Source organism: Vipera berus, assembly GCF_964194415.1.
Source record: "Vipera berus genome assembly, chromosome: 1".
NCBI lineage: Eukaryota > Metazoa > Chordata > Lepidosauria > Squamata > Viperidae > Vipera > Vipera berus.
In genome coordinates this window covers 275,503,749-275,524,608 of record NC_138202.1, presented here as the reverse complement: position 1 = coordinate 275,524,608, position 20,860 = coordinate 275,503,749, and the positions used below count along the sequence as shown (strand labels likewise).

Genomic DNA, 20,860 nt, shown 5'->3' with positions numbered 1-20,860 from the left:
GGCACTCTGTCTATCAGATCTAATTCCTTAAATCTATTTGTCACCTCTACTGTATATTCAACAGGGATATGATTTAATTCATACCTGAGTGGCCTAGTGCTTTTCCCTACTTTCTTCAGTTTAAGCCTAAACTTTGCAAGGAGAAGCTCATGGTCTGAGCCACAGTCAGCTCCTGGTCTTGTTTTTACTGACTGTATAGAGCTTCTCCATCTTTGGCTGCAGAGCATATAGTCAATCTGATTTCTGTGTTGACCATCTGGTGATGTCCATGTGTAGAGCCGTCTCTTGGGTTGTTGGAAAAGAGTGTTTGCTATGACCATCGCATTCTCTTGACAGAATTCTATCAGCCTGTGCCCTGCTTCATTTTGCACTCCAAGGCCAAACTTGCCTGTTATTCCAGTTATCTTTTGGCTTCCTACTTTAGCATTCCAATCCCCCATGATGATAAGAACATCATTTTTTGGTGTTAGTTCTATAAGGTGCTGTAGTGCTTCATAGAACTGGTCAATTTCATCCTCTTCAGCACTGGTGGTTGGGGCATAGACTTGGACTACTGTGATATTGAATGGTTTGCCTTGGATTCGAACTGAGATCATTCTGTCATTTTGAGGATTGTATCCCAGTATTGCTTTTCCTACTCTTTTATTGACTATGAAGGCTACTCCATTTCTTCTGAAGGATTCTTGCCCACAGTAGTATACCTGATGGTCATCTGAATTAAATTCACCCATTCCTGTCCATTTTAGTTCGCTGATACCTAAGATGTCAATGTTCAGTCTTGTCATCTCTTGTTTGACCACGTCCAGCTTTCCTTGATTCATGGATCTTACATTCCAGGTTCCTATGGAGAAAAAATCTTTACAGCATTGGACTTTCCTTTCACCACCAGACATATCCACAGCTGAGCATCCTTTCGGCTTTGGCCCAGTCGCTTCATTCTTTCTGGCGCTACTAGTACTAGCCCTCTGCTCTTCCCCAGTAGCATATTGGACGCCTTCCGACCTGAGGGGCTCATCTTCCAGCGTCATATCGTTTTGCCTTTTGGTACTGTCCATAGGGTTTTCATGGCAAAGATACTGGAGTGGTTTGCCATTTCCTTCTCCAGTGGATCACGTTTTGTCAGAACTCTCTGCTATGACCTGTCCGTCTTGGGTGGCCCTGCACGGCATAGCTCATAGCTTCATTGAATTACGCAAGCCCCTTCGCCACGACAAGGCAGTAATCCATGAAGGGGATATATATATATATATATATATATATATATATATATATATATATATATATATATATATATATATATATATATATATATAATATTAATATTTCTATACCGCCCTTCTCCCGAAGGACTCAGGGTGGTTCACAGGGCAAGAATAAAATACAAAGTTACAAATATTAAAAGGAGATTAAATAGTTGCCCGTTAAAACAATTAATATACTACATTTATAAAAAAACCCAAAAATACTACAATAAAAATACAAGAATAAAACCCCACCAATCCCCCATCAGGCCAGGCCGGCTTGTGCAAACAAAAACGTCTTCAGATCGCGGCGAAAGGAGCGAAGATCCGGCGCCATCTGGAGCTCTACCGGTAACTGATTCCAAAGTTCCGGAGCGCCTACAGAGAAGGATCTCCCCCTGGGGGCCACCAATCGACATTCTCTGATCGGCGGCACCCTGAGGAGACCCTCTCTGTGGGAACGCACAGGGCTCAGGGAGGTTGATGCCGGCAGCAGGTGTTCCCTGAGGTACTCCGGACCCCTGCCATGTAGGGCTTTAAACACCATTACTAGTACCTTGAATCTCACCCGGAAGACAACTGGTAACCAATGCAGCTCACGGAGCAGAGGTGTAACATGGGAGTATCGGGAGACTCCCAACACAACTCTCGCGGCTGCATTCTGTACCAGTTGGAGCCTCCGGGTGGTCCTCAAGGGCAGCCCCATGTAGAGAGCGTTGCAGTAGTCTAGACGAGAGGTCATGAGCGCATGAGTGACCGTGCATAAATCACCCCGGCTTAGATAGGGCCGCAACTGGCGCACCAGGCGAACCTGGGCAAAAGCCCCCCTAGTCACAGCCACTATGTGGTCTTCCAAGGTGAGCCGTGAATCTAGGAGGACTCCCAAGTTGCGAGCCCTATCTACAGGGGGTAATAATTCACCCCCCATAGAAAGAGATGGAATATCCGAATAGACCCGGGATGAAGGTATGCAAAGCCACTCAGTCTTGTCGGGGTTGAGTTGAAGTCTGTTCCTCCCCATCCAGACCCGGACCGCCTCCAGGCAACGGGACATCACGTCGAGGGCATCACTGGGGTGGTTTGGGGTCGAAAGAAAAAGCTGGGTATCATCAGCATACTGATGATACCCAACTCCAAAACCACGAATGATCTCACCCAGCGGTTTCATATAGATGTTGAACAGGAGAGGCGAGAGGACCGACCCCTGAGGAACTCCACAAACGAGAGACCTTGCGGTCAACCTCTGCCCTCCTGTCAACACCGACTGCGAATGTCCCTGGAGATAGGAGGAGAACCACTGTAAAACCGTGCCTCCCACTCCCAATCCCCTGAGACGCCGCAGCAAGATACCATGGCCGATGGTATCGAAAGCCGCTGAGAGGTCTAATAGGACTAGAACAGAGGAATGTCCCCTGTCCCGAGCCCTCCAGAGATCATTCACCAGCGCGACCAATGCCGTCTCCGTGCTGTGCCCGGGCCTGAAACCCGATTGGTATGGGTCTAGATAATCCGCTTCATCCAGGACCAGAGGGAGCTGATGCGCCACCACACTCTCAACAACCTTCGCAAGAAAGCGAAGGTTGGAGACCGGACAAAAGTTGTTCAATACAGCTGGGTCCAAGGCAGGCTTCTTGAGGAGAGGCCTCACCACCGCCTCTTTCAAGACGGCAGGGAAGCTACCCTCGCTCAAAGAAGCCGATATAACTGCCTGGAACCAGCTGCGCGTCCTCTCCCGGGCTGCATAAACCAGCCAGGAAGGGCACGGGTCCAATAAACATGTGGTGGAGCTCAGCCTCCCCATAATCCTGTCCACTTCCTCCGGAGTCACAGAATCAAACTCCTCCCAGGTGATATCGACAAGACCGCCCGTGTCCTGATCGTCAGACTCTGCCCAGTCAGAGTCCAGACCGGTCCGAATCCGAGCGATTTTGTCCGACAGATGTTGGTTAAACTCCTCGGCACGACCCTGCAAGGGATCCTCCCTCACCTCTTGATTCAGGAGGGAACGAGTCACCCTAAACAGGGCGGCCGGGCGATTATCTGCGGACGCGATAAGGGTGGCGAAGTGATTAGACCTCGCCTCCCTTATCGCAGCGAGATAAGACCTAATGTAGGCTCTTAGTCGCAATCGGTCGGATTCAGATCGGCTGGATCTCCAACCGCTGTCTATTTTACATAAATACATATATGTAAAATAAGCATAAATTCTCAACAATAAGTAAGGACAAATGGGAATGAAATAGAACTTGTTTCGATAGAAGAGAATCTTTTTCAGGGGGAAAGATTAAAAAAACTGGAGTACAGTGTTGATTACTATGGTGGCGCAGTGGTTAGAATGCAATATTGCAGGCTACTTCTGCTGACTGTCGACTGCCAACAGTTTGGCAGTTTGATTCTCATTGGCTCAAGGTTGACTCAGCCTTCCATCCTTTCAAGGTTGGTAAAATAAGGACCCAGATTATTGAGGGTAATATGCTGACTCTGTAAACTGCTTAGAGAGGCCTGTAAAGCACTGTGGAGTGGCATATAAGTCTAAGTGCTAGTGCTATTGCAACCCAATTTGGAGCTCTCTGCAGATGAATATAAATAAAAATATTAGTGTTTAATGGTTTCAGTGAGAGTTTATATTGCTTACTGTCATGATCTTCAGACTTTGTTCCTAGTGCCTGCACAGTACCAAAAATTATAATAAGCATATAAATTTGGTATTTTTGAGAAGGTACTAATTCATCTATTAGGCATACAAATGTCATTTGACCAATACAATTCCATGGATGGGGCAGGTAAATTTGAATCTGCCCTACATCTTTTGAGGATGCAGTTTCTTGTCAAACAATTTTTGATTTGCACTTTTTCATAATAATTCTATTATATCCTGTTAATCGGCTGTTGAACAAAATGCTAACCTCGGCATTTCCACAACCCACAATATACTGAGAATTTTTCTACTACATACAGATAGAGGAACTTACCAGCAACCTGCCACAGTTGCAGTCACTCTGCAGTAGTACGTCATCTGTGGATAGCGTTGTCAGTTGTGAGACTGCCAGCCCACCCTCCAAGCGGAAGGTTTTTACTAAAGTCCAGGGAAATGCAAAGAAGGCTTTGTTAAAATGGGTGCAGTACACAGCAGCAAGGTAAGCAATCATGGTGCAATAGAATTATTTACATCAGCAAGATGAATGAAAACTGGAAAAAAAATAAATCTCTACGTACTTTATCCTGATGAAATCCTAAACATAGTTCTTCACTTCAGTAAAAGTTACTTTAAGGCAGAAGTGACAAAGTTTGAGGAGAGAGAACACTTACTGCAATTCTTATCCTTAAGCCCCTTCAATTGTGCTTTCAATTTTTTTGGCATCAAACTGAGTTAATTTTGTCACTGCTGTTTTTTGCAGCATGAGGAGTTTTGTCAGCTAGTGCTGCTGGCATTATCTCAAAGTGCTAGGAATTGTATGTGGGTGGGTTGTTTCCACCTCTCCTTTGAGATGTTGCATTCTCTTTACCTTATCAATGTGTTCGTAGAATTAGCCAGTAATTGGATATAATGTTCTTTTTGAAAGTTTCACAATATCTTCTTTATAAATATTTATAATTTCATAGTTGTAGATTTCAAACCGATTTTTAAAAATATACACAATAGTGTATTTAAGATTTTTGGAGATAATCATAGGAAACCAATATACAAGAGTTAGAAAATTATAACTAATTTAAATGAAGAAATCACTGTTGCTGAAATTAATTGTAATCTTACCCTTTTAGGTTCTTGAGTTAAGTAGTGTGTTATTTTTTTTTATTGTTAAGGCAAACTGGAATTGACGTGAAGGATTTTGGACAAAGCTGGAGAAGTGGTATTGCCTTTCATTCAGTTATTCATGCTATCCGTCCAGAACTAGTGGATTTGGAAAAGGTGAAAACACAATCTAACAAAAAAAATTTGGAAGAGGCCTTTACAATTGCAGAATCAGAACTGGGAATCCCAAGACTTCTTGATCCTGAAGGTTAGGGTAACATTTAATGTGCAATTTAAAACAATTTTGAAAAATTATAAATGTTTTGATCTCTCTTATTTCACATGTGACAAAGACAGTATTTGTTTTTATGTTTTGTTTTTTACTCTATTTTGTTTAAAATTTTTCCTCATTTTTTTCCAGATGTGGATGTGGATAAACCAGATGAAAAATCAATTATGACCTATGTAGCACAGTTTCTGAAACATTATCCAGATCCTCATAGTGCAGCAAGTGATGCACAGGAGGCAGATGTATGTTTTAATTACAATGTACAATAAAATTGTCAGATGCAATAGTAAAGATTTAAAGGACATAGTTTGAGTTAATGAACATGGGGGCTATGGATGAAAAAAATGGAATTTTAAAAAAGGAGGAAAAGAGTTTGAAATGGAAAGAGATGGGACAGTGGGCTTCATTGGGATCACAAGTATGGAAAGATGATAAATAATTTTAAAGAGTTATTTTGAGGGATTTTTTCTATTTTTAATCAACTTTTTAAAATATAATTTGTATTAAGAATTTTAATTACAGTAATGAAAATTAATAGAAATTAAACTTAGAGAAAGAAAAGAGATGGAAAAACAAAAGTGAAGGAAAAAGGAAGAAAAGAAAAAAGAAAGAATGTAATAAAGAAAATATATAAAGAAGTGATTTCCAATCTTCATTACAAGAAGCATTAACAAATTTAATAACTCTTCACTCCCTATAGGATTAAACAATTATCTCTTCATTACATATCCTATGCCTTATTTATAAATAAATCCATAGTACATAAATTTTTCAGTTCTGACAGAACATTGCAAAACAAGTCTTATTTTCACTTTGATTAAATAAACCAACTTCCTTTTATTTGTAACAACCTTAATCTATAATGCAATCTAATATTGTAATAGTATTTGATTTCTCGTCCATTCTTTTTTGTCCCATCACACAGACTTTTTCAAGGCTTTAACATTTTTTTTTCTAGATCCAGTAAGAAAATATTCAAAAGGTCATTCTCTTGTTTTATCATTCGTATTCCCTTATTACTTTTTAAAGCCTCAGCCATTTTCTTTTGTATATCTAGTAAAATATCCTTTTCCAAATTCTTCTCTTGGGCTGTCATTTGTAGTTTCATTTGCTGTTCTTTTTCTATCTTGCTAGATAAAATTGTTCCACATCTGTCATTCATTCATTAACATATTTTAGACGTATTCTATCCATAGAAGCAGACATCATTACTGTCAGTGTTGACATTTAGTTACTAACCTCTGGCTACATTCTTCAAAGTTCTATTATTTTGGATGTTTAACATTTTATATCATTTTGTAAGTCCCAGTGTTAACTGACATGAGGCTTGTATTTTTTTTTCCTGTGCTTAAAATCTGTTTTTCATGAGTAGTTCATTTTTTATGTTAATTCCAAAATCTTATAGTAAAGGTCAATATTCCAAATTTATCTGGACTCTTAATCCATGTATACATTTTTACATCAGAATATTACTTAGTGTTTTGCAAAGTTTTTTTTTCAAATTCCTTGATCTTTTTAAAGATGGGGTGTGTTTTTTTTAAAAAAAGTCCGAATTTTATAGGTTAAATACATGCAATTTTGTAGTGAGTTGAGTGCTATTTTTATTTGTCATAGAAAGATCAACTGATGCTAAGGGATATGAAAATTTGGATTGAACAATTTGAAAGAGACTTGTCAAGGACACAAATGATGGAAGCAAGCTTACAAGAAAAATACCAGGTATTTCTGATTTTCTAGTTCGACTACAAAAACAGAATGTGATTGAGAAAGGCTATATCAGCCAAAAAAAGTCACAATGACTGTAAAGTAAAGGAGTTTTAGTCCAGAAAAAAAAGGCAATGGACTGAAGAATGCTGAACTTAGATTTTGAACTGGTAACCTTGAACATTTTTTTCTTTTCATAAAGATTCTTTATGTTTTTGTACTCTTTTTAATACTGCATGCTGCCCATAGTCACATTGAGGACAGGAGCCTTATAAATTTGGTAGATGAATAAATAACACTGTATCCTTGTTCTTACATATTTCTTGCAGTCATTCAAACATTGCAAAGCACAATACGAAGCAAAGAAGAAACAAGTTGAACGTGCAGTCCAGTCTTTAAGAAAGGATGGAAAACTTTCCCTTGATCAAGCTTTGGTGAAGCAAGCCTGGGACAAAGTTACTTCTCAAGTAAGTTTAGAAGACATAACAGCCTTCCTACCAATTTTCACCTGTGTGTAAAGCTAAGCCAGATGTTTGCGGGTGTTCCGATTTCATATTAAAATATGCATTTTTCAAATAAGCAGATTATTCATAAACAACAAAAATTGCTGTACATTTTTCAGCTCGTGCTCATTAATATTTATTCCTAAAGAAATGAATAAAGAAAACATCCAAACATGAATTTACAAAGATGACATTGCACAGAACCTGAGAAAGTTACAGGCCTTTGTAGAAATGTATGACTTGTGCCATTTTCAATTTTGTTATATCAAAATTGGTAAGCACAAATCAATGTGCTAAGCACATTGATTTGTGCTTAAATTGTAAGCCGCCCTGAGTCTTTGGAGAAGGGCGGGATATAAATGGGATTAAAAAAAAATCATGAATCACCTCTTGCTTAAGTTTGAAGAATCTTTTCCCCTCCATTGATAAGATTGTAGTCACAATTGATGGCTGACTTAAGGCAAAATAATTACCCTTATTTTTAGCAAAGATCATTGTTCCATGACTCATGGAACACTAACAGTATAACAGTATTTGGTTTCTTTTTTTTTTTTTATTGAAAAGTTTTAAAAATACAGTTTTCCTTTAAAAAACCCCCTTCCCCCTCCCTCCTCCCCTCCCTACCTCCCCCCTTCCCCCCCCTCCCCCCCTCCCTCCTCCCCCCCCACCTCCCCCTAACCCCCCTCCCCCCCCCGGACTTCCCAGAGCTAAATACAAGGTATATATATATAAAAAAGCAATCATAAACAACCATATACTAACAACTATAAATTCTAAAATCCCTCACTCTCTAACTTATATAGGATCAAACAAAACTTAGCATTATTAAATATATATAGAAGACAAAATAAAAAAAGAAAAAAGAAAACGAAAGAAGACTTATTCAAATGCTAGATAAAACTTCTTGACCCTATACTTATTCTGGATAAACTCAATCCATTTTCTCCATTCCATAATATAATGTTCTTGCGAGTAATCTTTCAAATAGGCCGAAATCTTCGCCATCTCTGCCAAGTCGGAAACCTTTAAAATCCACTCTTGTATAGTCGGCAGTTCCTCTTTCTTCCAATATTGACCTATCAGAAGTCTTGCTGCCGTAACTAAATTCAACATCAACTTAGAGTCCACAACTGTAGCGTCAACAATTATTCCCAACAAAAAAAATTGCGGACAAAACTTTATCCTCCGTTTAAAAATCTTCTGCATATTCCACCAGACTTTTATCCAAAAAGCCTTGACCTTTTTACATGTCCACCATATGTGAAAATATGTTGCCTCTTCATCACCACACCTCCAACATTTAGGCTGATAATTCGGATACCTACTTGCAAGCTTTTTAGGATCTAGATGCCATCTATAAAACATTTTGTAAAAGTTCTCTCTTAAACTTTGAGCTTGAGTGAATTTTACATTCCTCACCCAGATCTTTTCCCACGTGTCCATTGTAATAACTTCCTGAATGTTTTGGGCCCATTTTATCATACAATCCTTAACAAGCTCTGTTTCTGAATCGATCTCTATCAATGCAAGATATATCCGTTTAATATGTGCTGGTCCTTGATTTCTAATTTGCTTTATCAAATTTTCATCAGTCGTTGCAAATCCATTTTTTTGGTCTTCTTTCCACCTGGCCTGTAACTGAATATATTGAAACCAAGTCTGAACAACCTTCTCTTCTCGCAAGAAACTATATGATTTCAAGCACCAAATATTCCTTTCCAAACTTAAAATTTCCTTGTAAGTAGTCTCATCATGTTTGAAACCAGCATGTATATTTTCTATTGCGTGTTTTGGGATTGCCCACAATGGTATCTTGCTGCTTAACTTATGTCTATACTTCTTCCAAACTCTCAGCAATGCCTGTCTTAAAATATGCATTCTAAACACAGTATCTACCTTCTTATCATACACCAAATATGCATGCCAGCCAAACAACAGATCATGGCCCTCAAGATTTAATAACCTCGATTGTGTCAAATTAATCCAATCACTTATTCCTACTAGTGCAGCAGCTTCATAATATAATTTAAAATTAGGCATTTTAAGGCCACCTCTCTCACGAGTATCCTGCATAATCTAAAGTTTAACTCGTGGCTTTTTCCCTGCCCACACAAATTTATTGATACCACGCTGCCATTCCTCCAAGTTAGAGTCTTTCTTAAGAATCGGTATCATTTGAAATAAGAATAAAAATTTGGGCAGGACATTCATTTTCACTGCTGCAATCCGTCCCAACAAAGACAATTGCAATTTTTCCCAACTCTCCAGTTCTTTTTGAATTTTCCCCCAAAACTTTTCATAATTATTTTTATATAGCTTTGTATTAGAGGGCGACAAAATCACCCCCAAATATTTAACCCTTTTAACAATCTCAAATCCAGTTAATCCTTCTAGGAGAGCCTTCTGCGAAACTGTCATATTTCTAGCCAAAATTTTAGTTTTCTGTATATTTACTTTAAATCCAGAAACCTTCCCATATTGTGTTATTATCTCCATCAGGTCCACAACAGAGTTCTCTGGCTGGGTCACTATAACAACCAGATCATCTGCAAATGCTCTCAATCTGTAATCCTGATCTCCAACTTGTATCCCCTTAATTTTTTCCGAATTCCGAATCTTAACCAATAATATCTCTAATGTTAATATAAATAACAAGGGCGATAGCGGACAGCCTTGCCTTGTGCCCTTCTCAATATTACATACTGTTGTCAAACTATTGTTAACTATAATTCGGGCAGTTTGTTTTTGGTATAATGCCCTAATCGGTTGTAAAAATTTTTCCCCAAAATCCATTTTGTCTAAAACTTTCAACAAAAATTGCCAGTTCAATTGATCAAAAGCCTTTTCAGCATCTAAAAAGATTAGCGCAGCAGAGATCTGGTTGTGCCTTTCCAAAAACTCTAACACATCAACTATATGTCTCACATTAGTTTTCATTTGTCTTCCACTAATAAACCCCGTTTGGTCCCCATGAATCACCTGTTGCAGAACCCTCATCAGTCTGTTAGCCAAAACCTTAGCAAATATCTTATAATCTGTATTTAAAAGCGATATCGGTCTGTAATTTTTAACTAAAGTAGCATCCTGGTCTTCCTTCGGAATCAAAGAGATAAAAGCTGTTCTCCAAGATGGGGGCACCTTTCCCCCCCTCTGGATTGTCTGGAACAGTTCCTTTAACGGTTTTATCATCTCTAATTGTAAGTTTTTATAATAGGCCGCAGTCAAGCCATCAGTGCCTGGTGCTTTATCCACCTTCAGTTCCTTAATAGCTGTAAAAATTTCTTCTTCTGTAATTAGTTGGTTAATCCCCTCTTTTTGTACTTGCGTAAGAACCGGGATGCTAGCCTTCTCCAAATACGTATCAATATCTTTTGCATTAATGTCCTCTTTAGTATATAATTTCGAATAAAAATCCACAAAGGCATCCTTAATAAGATTCTGTTGATACACAACCCTTCCTTTATGCTCAATCTTATCTATATTAGATGCCCTTTGTTTTTTCCTCAGTCTATAAGCCAACCATCTGCCTGGCTTATTAGCATTGCAAAAAGTATTATGCCTAGCAAACCGCAGATTGGTCGCCACTTGATCAGCCATTAATTTATCAAATTGTCCTCGTAACAGTCTAATAGCCTCCTTGATCTTCACCTCCTCTGGGTTCAAAATCAAAGCCTTTTCTTTTTCCTTTATTTCATTCTCCAGTTCTTTCCTTCTAGTTTCCACTGCACGTCTATGTCTATTATTCATATATATCAACACCCCTCTCATATAGGCCTTGCTAGCATCCCAAACCATATCCATAGAGGTACCCTTATTCATATTCATCTCAAAAAAATCCTTCATCCGCTGTTTGCATTCTTCCACATTTCTCTGATTTCTAAACAAATTCTCATTTACGCGCCATGAGCGTCTATCTCCTCTTTCCTTATCAATCTCCAACCACACTGGACTGTGATCAGAGATAATTCTTGCGCAGATTTTCACCTTTTTAGTTCTCAAAAGAAGATCATTAGTCAACAAAATAAAATCAATCCTCGAAAAAGATTGGTGTCTATCAGAATAAAATGTATAATCCTTTTCCCGCAAATGTCTCTCACGCCAAATATCTCGCAATTCCAGGTCATCCTTCATTTCAAAAAAAGATTTAGGCAGTCTAGCGTGACTTGGAATGCGTTTAAAGGCTCCAGCCTTATCCAACTGTACATCCATAACTCCATTCCAGTCCCCCATAAAAATAAAGGATTTATAATCCAACTGGGTAAGCTTTGTATGAAGTAAACTAAAAAAGTCAGCTTGTTGTTGATTTGGAGCATATAATCCAACTAAAAGCGTCTTTTTACCTTCAAACAACAGCTCGATCATAACATATCTTCCATGCTTATCTGCTTCAATTAGGTCCGCTGTTAAGGCACTTTTAACATAAACAACCACTCCATTTTTCTTATTCTCTGCAGAAGCAACAAATTGCGTACCCAGCCTCGAGTTCAATAAATACTTTTGATCCAAAACTCTAATATGCGTTTCTTGCAGGCATATAACATCTATCTTAAATTGTTTTAAATATTGAAAAACTTTCTTCCTCTTCTGCGGTGAGTTTAGTCCATTAACATTCCAGGTTAAAAATTTAGTTGCCATGTATATCCTCGAGAAGCTCTTGGACTGGTTACTCGAGCTTTGATAGGACTGGTTACTTTAGGCCGTGCTCCTCCCACAGCTTGGCTATGAATGCGATGTGAAGAATCTGAAGACTTTTGCTGATCTTGTTCTTTTATTTTCTTTGCTCGTTTTAAAGCAGCACGCGTCACTCTTTGCTCTCTAGGATCATCCAAAGAGATTGTAGCTTGATCTCCTCCAGCACCATTTTCCTCTGTTTCCTCCTCTTGTTGTTCTTCTTCTCCAGATCCCTTTCCAGCTTCCAGGAGCGTTAATGGGGTTGCTTTTAAGACATTATTGTAGAAATCACGTGCTTGTTTCACAGTAATCAGCCTATACCTTTTACCTTCATACATCACCATCAGCCCCTCTGGAATCTCCCATCTGAACCTTATATCTCTTTGCTTGAGCTCTTGCACAAGAAATGTATAGTCCTTTCTTCCCCTTAAAATCCTTGGAGGAATTTCTTTTAAAACCAAGACTTCTTGTTCAGCAATCACAACCTTAGCATCATAGGCAGCTTGTATAACTTGATCTCTAATTTCTCTTTTTGCAAAATAAACCACCACATCTCTAGGCAACTTTCTCTGTCTGGCAATCCATGAATTCACCCGAAACACTTTATCCATAGCTGCTCTTATTTCAGATGCTGGCTGGTTCAATACCCCTTCGAGAGCCTCAGAGATCAGCTGCTTTAAATCTTCTTTAACATTCTCTTTTAAGCCTCTAATTCTGACAGCAAACTGCATCTGGTAATATTGGGCATGGCTTAACTCCCTTTCCAACTTGCCTCTTTCAATTTCATTCTCCCGTGCTTTTACTTCTAGTATAGCATTCCTTTGAGCCAAATCATCCACTTTTTCATCTAAATCTTCCACACATTCCGCCACTTTATGCACTGAAGTCAAAATGTCTACCTTCATCACGCTGTACTTCTGTTCCATCCTCTCTTCCATTCTTTCCTCAAATTTCTCCAATTTCTCCTCCATCTGTGCAAATTTATCAGCAATTGATTGATTAATTGATTCCAAAAGTACCTGGGCATGTTTATCCAAGGCATCTCGCAAATCCTTCAATGTCAGCACTTCAGGAGGGTGCAATGCCTGTAGTGATGATTGTTGCACCGGCGAGGATCCTCCACTCCGAAGAGTTTTAGAGGGAGGTTTAGCCGCCATCTTTTAATCCTCAATTATGACGCACTTTCAATTAAAGTTTAAAAAGTCCAACAAGTTAGAGAGTACAGTAAAATAGTCCTCTTCACCTTTTCCTCTTGTACCGCTCTGCCTGCTCCTTTAAATCATAGTCCTTTCTTCAGGCAGGGATGGTTCGCAGACGCCTGGCTCTGCTCCAGGAAGTTCGGAGCAGAGACGACGGCCAGCTGGGAGCAACCCAGGCTTCGGGGAAGTTCGATCCTTCAGCCGCCCAAGCTCGAAGCTCAGGCGGCCTCGGAGAACTCTACCCCTACCTGGGGCCTCACCCCCTCCTCTTCTCCCGAGGAGGGGGCTTCAATTTCGCCCGAACAGCTGATCGGCGCTGTTTCGGGCGAAAAAACAAACAGCTGAGCCGCGGGCAGCCAGGGGAGGCTGTCTTCAGCGCCGCGCCGCCAGCGGAAGTCCAACAGTATTTGGTTTCTTTATTTTTGATTTAAATTGTGTGAATCCAGCTGTTTAGGTTTGTTATTATGTATAGCTGCCCTATTGTTATTATCTTATTTATAAAAAACACATAAGCAAAAGGAAATACCAAATATTAAAGAAGTAAATGAGCAAAATGCAAATAATGAAATATAGATGGATAAGCTAAATGTTTAAATATCATAAAGACTGCTATTTTAGAATATTATTGATTATTGTAAAATAAATCATGGCAATTTTTAATACAAAAGTCAAAAGTCCTTCTTAAGATTTAAACTAAAAATACCTGGTTAACACAGTATAAATCACTAACTAAAATTATAAACTATGCAAGATTAAATCAATATTCAAAGTCAACATTTTCATGAGATTAAAAATCTAAATTATATATGTAAAAGACCTCAAATGTGGGGTTGGTGCAAATTCACATATAAAGTTGATGTCAAGTTTCCGACATATGAAAACTAACATCGAATGTTATTGCTTGACAGTTATATTCCAAAAATAGATTCTGTTTAGAATTGAATCTAATTAGAATTGAATCCTTTGTCAGACTTTTAAATATAAAATTATTTTCAACAATAAGGAATAGTCACATAATTTAGTTAACCATTTTTCCAAAGAAGGAATCAAGCAACAGTAACCTAGAAAATTGTTGCAGCTGTTACACAAACAGAACTAGTTTGATATATTTCAGAGGAATATCTCAGATCGAATTAAGATCTCAATTGTCAATATTTGTTCTGTTCTACTATGAATCATTTTTCAGAATTGTTGGATTTTACAGGAATGCCACCACACATGGAATGATAATCTAATCTTTCATTACCTTTCTAGCATTTGTTAAAAAGTTGTCCATTTTAGGAATCGGAAGTAGGTTATATATAGTAATGATAAAACATTTTATACCATTTTATAATAATAATAATAATAATAATAATAATAATAATAATAATAATAATAATAATAATAATAATAATAATAATAATAATAATAATAATTTATTTATATACTGCCCTTCTCCCGAAGGACTCAGGGCGGTGAACAGGGCAGACATATAAAAAATACAAAAATACAAAAGTTAAAAAAATAAAACATATGCCCAAACTAAAAACAGTAAATACATATATTAAAAATGACAATAAAAAACCCAACCCATCCCCCATCAAGCCAAGCCGGCTTGTTCAAATAAATGTGTCTTCAGCTCGCGACGGAAGGAGCGAAGGTCGGGCGCCATCCGGAGCTCAACCGGCAACCAATTCCATAGTTCCGGGGCGCCCACAGAGAAGGACCTCCCCCTGGGGGCCACCAACCGGCATTCTCTGATCGGTGGCACCCTGAGGAGGCCCTCTCTGTGGGAACGCACAGGGCGGAGGGAAGTTGATGCCGGCAGCAGGTGCTCCCTAAGGTACTCCGGACCCATGCCATGTAGGGCCTTAAACACCATTATCAGTACCTTGAATCTCACCCGGAAGACAACTGGTAACCAATGCAGCTCACGGAGCAGAGGTGTAACATGGGAGTATTGGGAGACTCCCAATACAACTCTCGCAGCTGCATTCTGTACCAGTTGGAGCCTCCGGGTGGTCCTCAAGGGCAGCCCCATGTAGAGAGCGTTGCAGTAGTCCAGGCGAGAGGTCACGAGCGCATGAGTGACCGTACATAGGGCATACCAGTCTAGATAGGGCCGCAACTGGCGGACCAGGCGAACCTGGGCGAAGGCCCCCCTAGTCACGGCCACCATGTGGTCTTCCAAAGTAAGCTGTGAATCTAGGAGGACTCCCAAGTTGCGAGCCCTATCTTCACAATCAGTTAATATTTTTCCATTGAAATTCCAACTTTGCATCTTTAATAATCTTTTTATTTATGCATCTTTAATACTATATTCAAATTTTCATAATATAATATAAATATTTAGCATATTTGCCTTCTGAATCATATTTTACCAGTACTTTATAAACTAAACTCAATAGGTGTTTGTTATACGGTTTTCAAATTCACTCAAAATTCCTCAGTATATCCCTTTCTGCAATTCTTTTGATGCTCTACTGCATATTTAGGGAACAAAATAAAGCTTGGAAATGGAATTCCAGTTCTCTTAATGTTCTGTTTTCCAGCTTTTTGAATGGCACTTGTATCTTGATAAATCTCTTCCTGCACCTCTGGGCCCTATCGCAGCCTGGCTTTGTAGGGCTGAGACCTCTGTTAGAGAAGAAATCTCCCTTCAACAATCTCATGAGGAAACTGCAGATATGTTACATCGGAAACTTGAACAGCATAAAGTTTGTATATTTTCAGCTAAATGATATTATTTCTAATTTTTATTACATGTATGGGAGCATGAGGGTTTGAAAGTATGAATGACTTCTGATATGATGTAAACAAATAAAGTGGGCCTGCTGGTCTATGACCATAATAAACCACCTTTATTGATGTTAGGAAGGAAGAACAAACCTTATTAAGGAACTCTTAACAGGAAGGGAGTTGAAGACCCCAAAAGGTCTTGTTCTTTCTAACCTGCCTTCCCTTTGAGCCTTTAGTTCTCATTATTTTATTATTATGTATTAAGAAGACCTCCATAGCTCAGGATACTCACCTTAAAATGAGAATCCAGAAAAATTTAGTTAATCCACAATACCACCCTGTAAAGAATGAAGATAATCTTTGGTCCCTGAGATCATGCAAGTGTCCAGTCAGAATATTATTGGCATACCTGTCCACAACTGGAAGTGTATAAGTGCATGTACTTCCCTTTCCTGTCTCACAACTCAGCTGATATATCCTTTAATTTTCAGACACATCTTTTTCTCATAAGCTCCTTAAAAAAACCAACAAGGTATACTATAATTAGGAAAAATAAACTACCACTTCTGAATTCTTTCCCCCAGGAGGAGAGGAAAGTTCACAGCCTGCAGGTTGCTAGCAAAGTCGTCAAAGAACGTAGTTATTGCTGCTAAAGACAAGAACAAATAACTTATCAATTTTGCAGCTCTCTCCTGTTACTACATCCTCTTACCTCTAGAATGTGGACTTGGATTGCACAAGATTGAGTAGTTTGCAGCTAGGTATTTAGTACAGACCTTGCCAATGTGATTTTAATAGCTGAGTAAGGGATACACTCCAGCAGTACGTGGATCGAGAACTACCAGAAGTACAGGCAGGATTTCGAAGAGGCAGAGGAACTAGAGATCAAATTGCTAACATACGCTGGATCATGGAAAATGCTAGAGAGTTCCAGAAAAACATCTACTTCTGCTTCATTGACTATGCTAAAGCCTTTGATTGTGTGGATCATAACAAACTGTGTCAAGTCCTTAAAGAGATGGGCATACCATACCATCTTATTTGTCTCTTGAGAAACCTATATGCGGGCCAAGAAGCAACAGTGAGAACTGGACACGGAACCACTGATTGGTTCAAAATTGGGAAAGGAGTCCGGCAAGGCTGTATACTGTCGCCTTGCCTATTTAACTTATATGCAGAGCACATCATGAGAAAGGCAGGGCTAGATGAATCAAAAGTTGGAATTAAGATTGCCGGAAGGAACATCAACAACCTAAGATATGCAGATGATACCACTCTAATAGCAGAAAGTGAAGAGGAACTAAAGAGCCTCTTGTTGCGAGTGAAGAAGGAGAGTGCAAAACTTGGGTTGAAACTAAACATTAAGAAAACCAAGATCATGGCATCTGGCCCTCTCAATTCCTGGCAAATAGATGGGGAAGAAATGAAGGTAGTGACAGATTTTATTTTCCTGGGCTCCAAGATCACTGCAGATGGGGACTGAAGTCAAGAAATTAAAAGACGCTTGCTCCTTGGGAGGAAAGCCATGGCAAATCTAGACAGCACACTAAAAAGAAGAGACATCACCCTGTCAACAAAAGTGCATATAGTCAAGGCTATGGTCTTCCCAGTTGCAATGTATGGCAGTGAAAGTTGGACCATAAGAAAGACTGAGCGCCAAAGAATTGAAGCCTTTGAACTATGGTGCTGGAGAAGACTCCTGTGAGTCCCTTGGACTGCAAGGCGATCAAATCGGTCAATCCTAGAGGAGATCAACCCTGACTGCTCTTTAGAAGGCCAGATCCTGAAGCTAAAACTCAAATCCTTTGACCACCTAATGAGAAGGAAGGACTCACTGGAGAAGAGCCTAATGCTGGGAAAGATTGAGGGCAATAGAAGAAGGGGACGACAGAGAATGAGGTGGCTGGATGGAGTCACTGAAGCAGTAGGCGTAAGCTTAAATGGACTCCAGAAGATGGAAGGCCTGGAGGAACGTTGTCCATAGGGTCGCGATGGGTCGGACACGACTTCGCAACTAACAACAACAACAAGGGATAGAAAATCTGAGGAAAACTTTGCAATCAACCATGGTGGACTGCGCTTGTTTTGCTCTGTTTTGATTCTTATCTCCAGCAGCAGCACATCAATTTTAGAACTGCTTGGCCACAGAGAAGGAGGCCTTCAGCCTCCCAATCCTTGCTTAGAGAGGGATTTGCATTTTGGCCAGAGTCAGGCCATGCACCCCCAATCAAAGGAGAAACCCAAAGTTAGTGGGCCGCAAAGCAGCCCAGCCACCACGCCTCTTTGGTTCCTTCTCAGCCCCAGACACAGTTGCAGCTTCTCGCCATAGTTGGGGCGGGACTTGCAAGTACCTCCATCCACTTTGTAATATATGTTTGTTAAAAGTCATTTAATGGTTACAATAGAAGATCGCAAGTTTGACAGTTCTTGACAGCTGTCAGCTCCACACGCGGCTACTGCTGACAGCTACCGATAACAGCTACGAGCTGACAGTTCCACATGCGGTCGCCCGGGGATTGGTCTAGAATGAAAGCGGCGGGAGAATCCATGGACAGGGATTGGCCAGGAGCTTGCCAGTGCGACTATATAAGGGGGTTTTAAAACGCGCTAAAGCATTCCTGTGGAGAAGAAATAAACAGCTGATCGCACCCCAAGCCTGCTGTCCCTTTTTGACCAGGAACCCGCCATAAAACAATACATCTGGCGACGAAGGTGGTACTGCTTCACGGAGCTAAGATACGGAGCGAAGTCACGAGCTGACCGTCACTGAGCTGAAGTCACTGGGGAATATAGCCCCACAAAATCCATGAAGCAGTAGTCACCGGGACAGCATGACATCGTTGGGACAGATCAGAGAATTCGACATCAAATACCCCGAGCAATGGGAATCGCACTTGGGGCAGGTAGAAGGGTACCTTCTATTCAATAAAATAACTGAAGACCGCCTGAAGGCTGCAGCTTTACTATGCCTCAGCCGACCTGCCGTCTACGACATCACCACCGGCCTCTGTAACGCGGACCCAGTCAACACCGTCCCTTATGCGGACCTGACTGACATGCTGAATAAGCACTTCATACCAGCTCGCTCAGAGCTATACTGGCGACTTTGGTTCGCCCAGCGGACCCAACATGCAGGGGAAGCCGCAACAGACTTCGTTGCGGCTGTACGACACGCCACTCGATGGTGACACTTCCCGGACCTGGAAGACAGGATCCGGGACCGGTCGTCAGTGAGATCCGAGCGTACGAAACTACTCACGAGAAAACACAAGACCAGCCCACCAACGGGCCCAACGGGTCAATCCACCATAGTAATTCAGCTGACAATGAAGAAGAAATCACAGATCCCGACAACAGAATTGACGCCATCCAGCAGAACTACAGAAAACCTCTGGCACAGCGCGGTGCCGGGAAGGGACCAAGCAACCCACAGACATCTACCTATCAAAACCCCTGCACGTCGAACACCAGTCTGAGATGCACCAGCTGCGGAGCAGCCCACCCATGGGCATCCTGCAAGTTCAGGAATGCCAAATGCCATGAGTGCGGCAAGACCGGGCACATCTGCACCGTCTGTCACAGCCGGAACCGAGGGAACATCAATGACCTGGATTCAACCCTACCAGGTACGGCGAACCCCTACACCCCATGCACAGAGCCCCCCTGGCCCTTAGTACAGACCACTAACTGGCTGGGAAAACCAGATAGCTGTTCAAATGTTCACCAGTTGCTGAGGCCCAAGATAAGAATCAAAGTGCATTTGCAGGGAATCCCCTGCGAAATGGAGGTGGACTCAGGCTCCTCGGTCTCCATAATTTCCATGGAGACCTACAATTCAATTTGTGGCCTCAGCAAACAGAGAATTCCCCTAAAACCAACCCTAATGAGATTGGCTGACTTCCAACAGGCCCCAATTAAGCTTAAAGGGATAGCTACACTAAATGTTAGTTTCAGGGAATTCCAGGGCCCACTTGAAGTTTTAGTCACCCAGGGGAAGGGGTCCAGCTTAGTGGGACTTAACTGGTTCGAGGCCTTGGGTATCTGGTTAGGGGGAGTCCATCTTACCCAGGCCAAAAGCCTCGAATCCGTCTGCAAACAATTTGCAGATGTATTCGATGGCTCCCTGGGAAGGTACACAGGGCCCCCAATTTCCCTAAAATTAAAACCTGACGTCCTCCCTGTAAGAATTAAAGCCAGAAGAGTTCCGTTCACCCTCAAACAAAAAATTGAGGATGAACTGGAACACTTAGTAAAACTAGGGGTGCTAGAACCTGTGGAAGGGGGAACCTGGGAGACCCCTATTGTCACCCCCGTGAAACCTAACGGTGAGGTGCGCATTTGCGCAGGCTACAAGGCCACCCTCAACTGCGCCCTGAACCCACATGCTTACCCTGTTCCTTCAGTGAAGCATGTCCTCTCTGCCATTCAGTCCGGCGCCATCTTCTCCAAGCTCGATCTCGCGCATGCTTACTTGCAGCTCCTGGTTGCCAGGGAGACGGCAGATGCGCAAACGATAGTTACACACCGTGGGGCTTTCAAAGTTCACAGACTGCAGTTTGGCATTTCTGCCGCGCCTAGGATCTTCCAGGAAGTCATGGAACGAACTTTTAAAGGCATCCCGGGTGTGTGTCCTTATTTTGATGACATCCTTATAGCTGGGGAAAATGAAGAGGCACTGGCAGAGAGACTGCGAACGGTACTTAGCAGATTTCGCGCCACAGGATTAAAGCTAAAAAAAGAAAAATGTTCAATCGGGGTAACATCCACAGAATTCTTGGGCTACAGGATAGATGCACAAG

General features: G+C 40.8%; 1 protein-coding gene across 1 annotated transcript in view; it reads left to right on the top strand.

Annotated features, from left to right (window-relative positions):
- The window catches only part of SYNE1 (spectrin repeat containing nuclear envelope protein 1), a gene marked incomplete at its 5' end in the record, with an annotated part of 342,823 nt that overhangs the window by 47,626 nt on the left and 274,337 nt on the right, over window positions 1–20,860 (top strand). Inside the window, 6 exons of the mRNA XM_081315102.1 lie at window positions 4,200–4,378; window positions 5,046–5,242; window positions 5,396–5,505; window positions 6,878–6,982; window positions 7,297–7,434; window positions 15,875–16,039. Coding sequence (XP_081171228.1) covers window positions 4,200–4,378; window positions 5,046–5,242; window positions 5,396–5,505; window positions 6,878–6,982; window positions 7,297–7,434; window positions 15,875–16,039 — 894 coding nt within the window. The remainder of the gene's footprint in view (window positions 1–4,199; window positions 4,379–5,045; window positions 5,243–5,395; window positions 5,506–6,877; window positions 6,983–7,296; window positions 7,435–15,874; window positions 16,040–20,860) is intronic.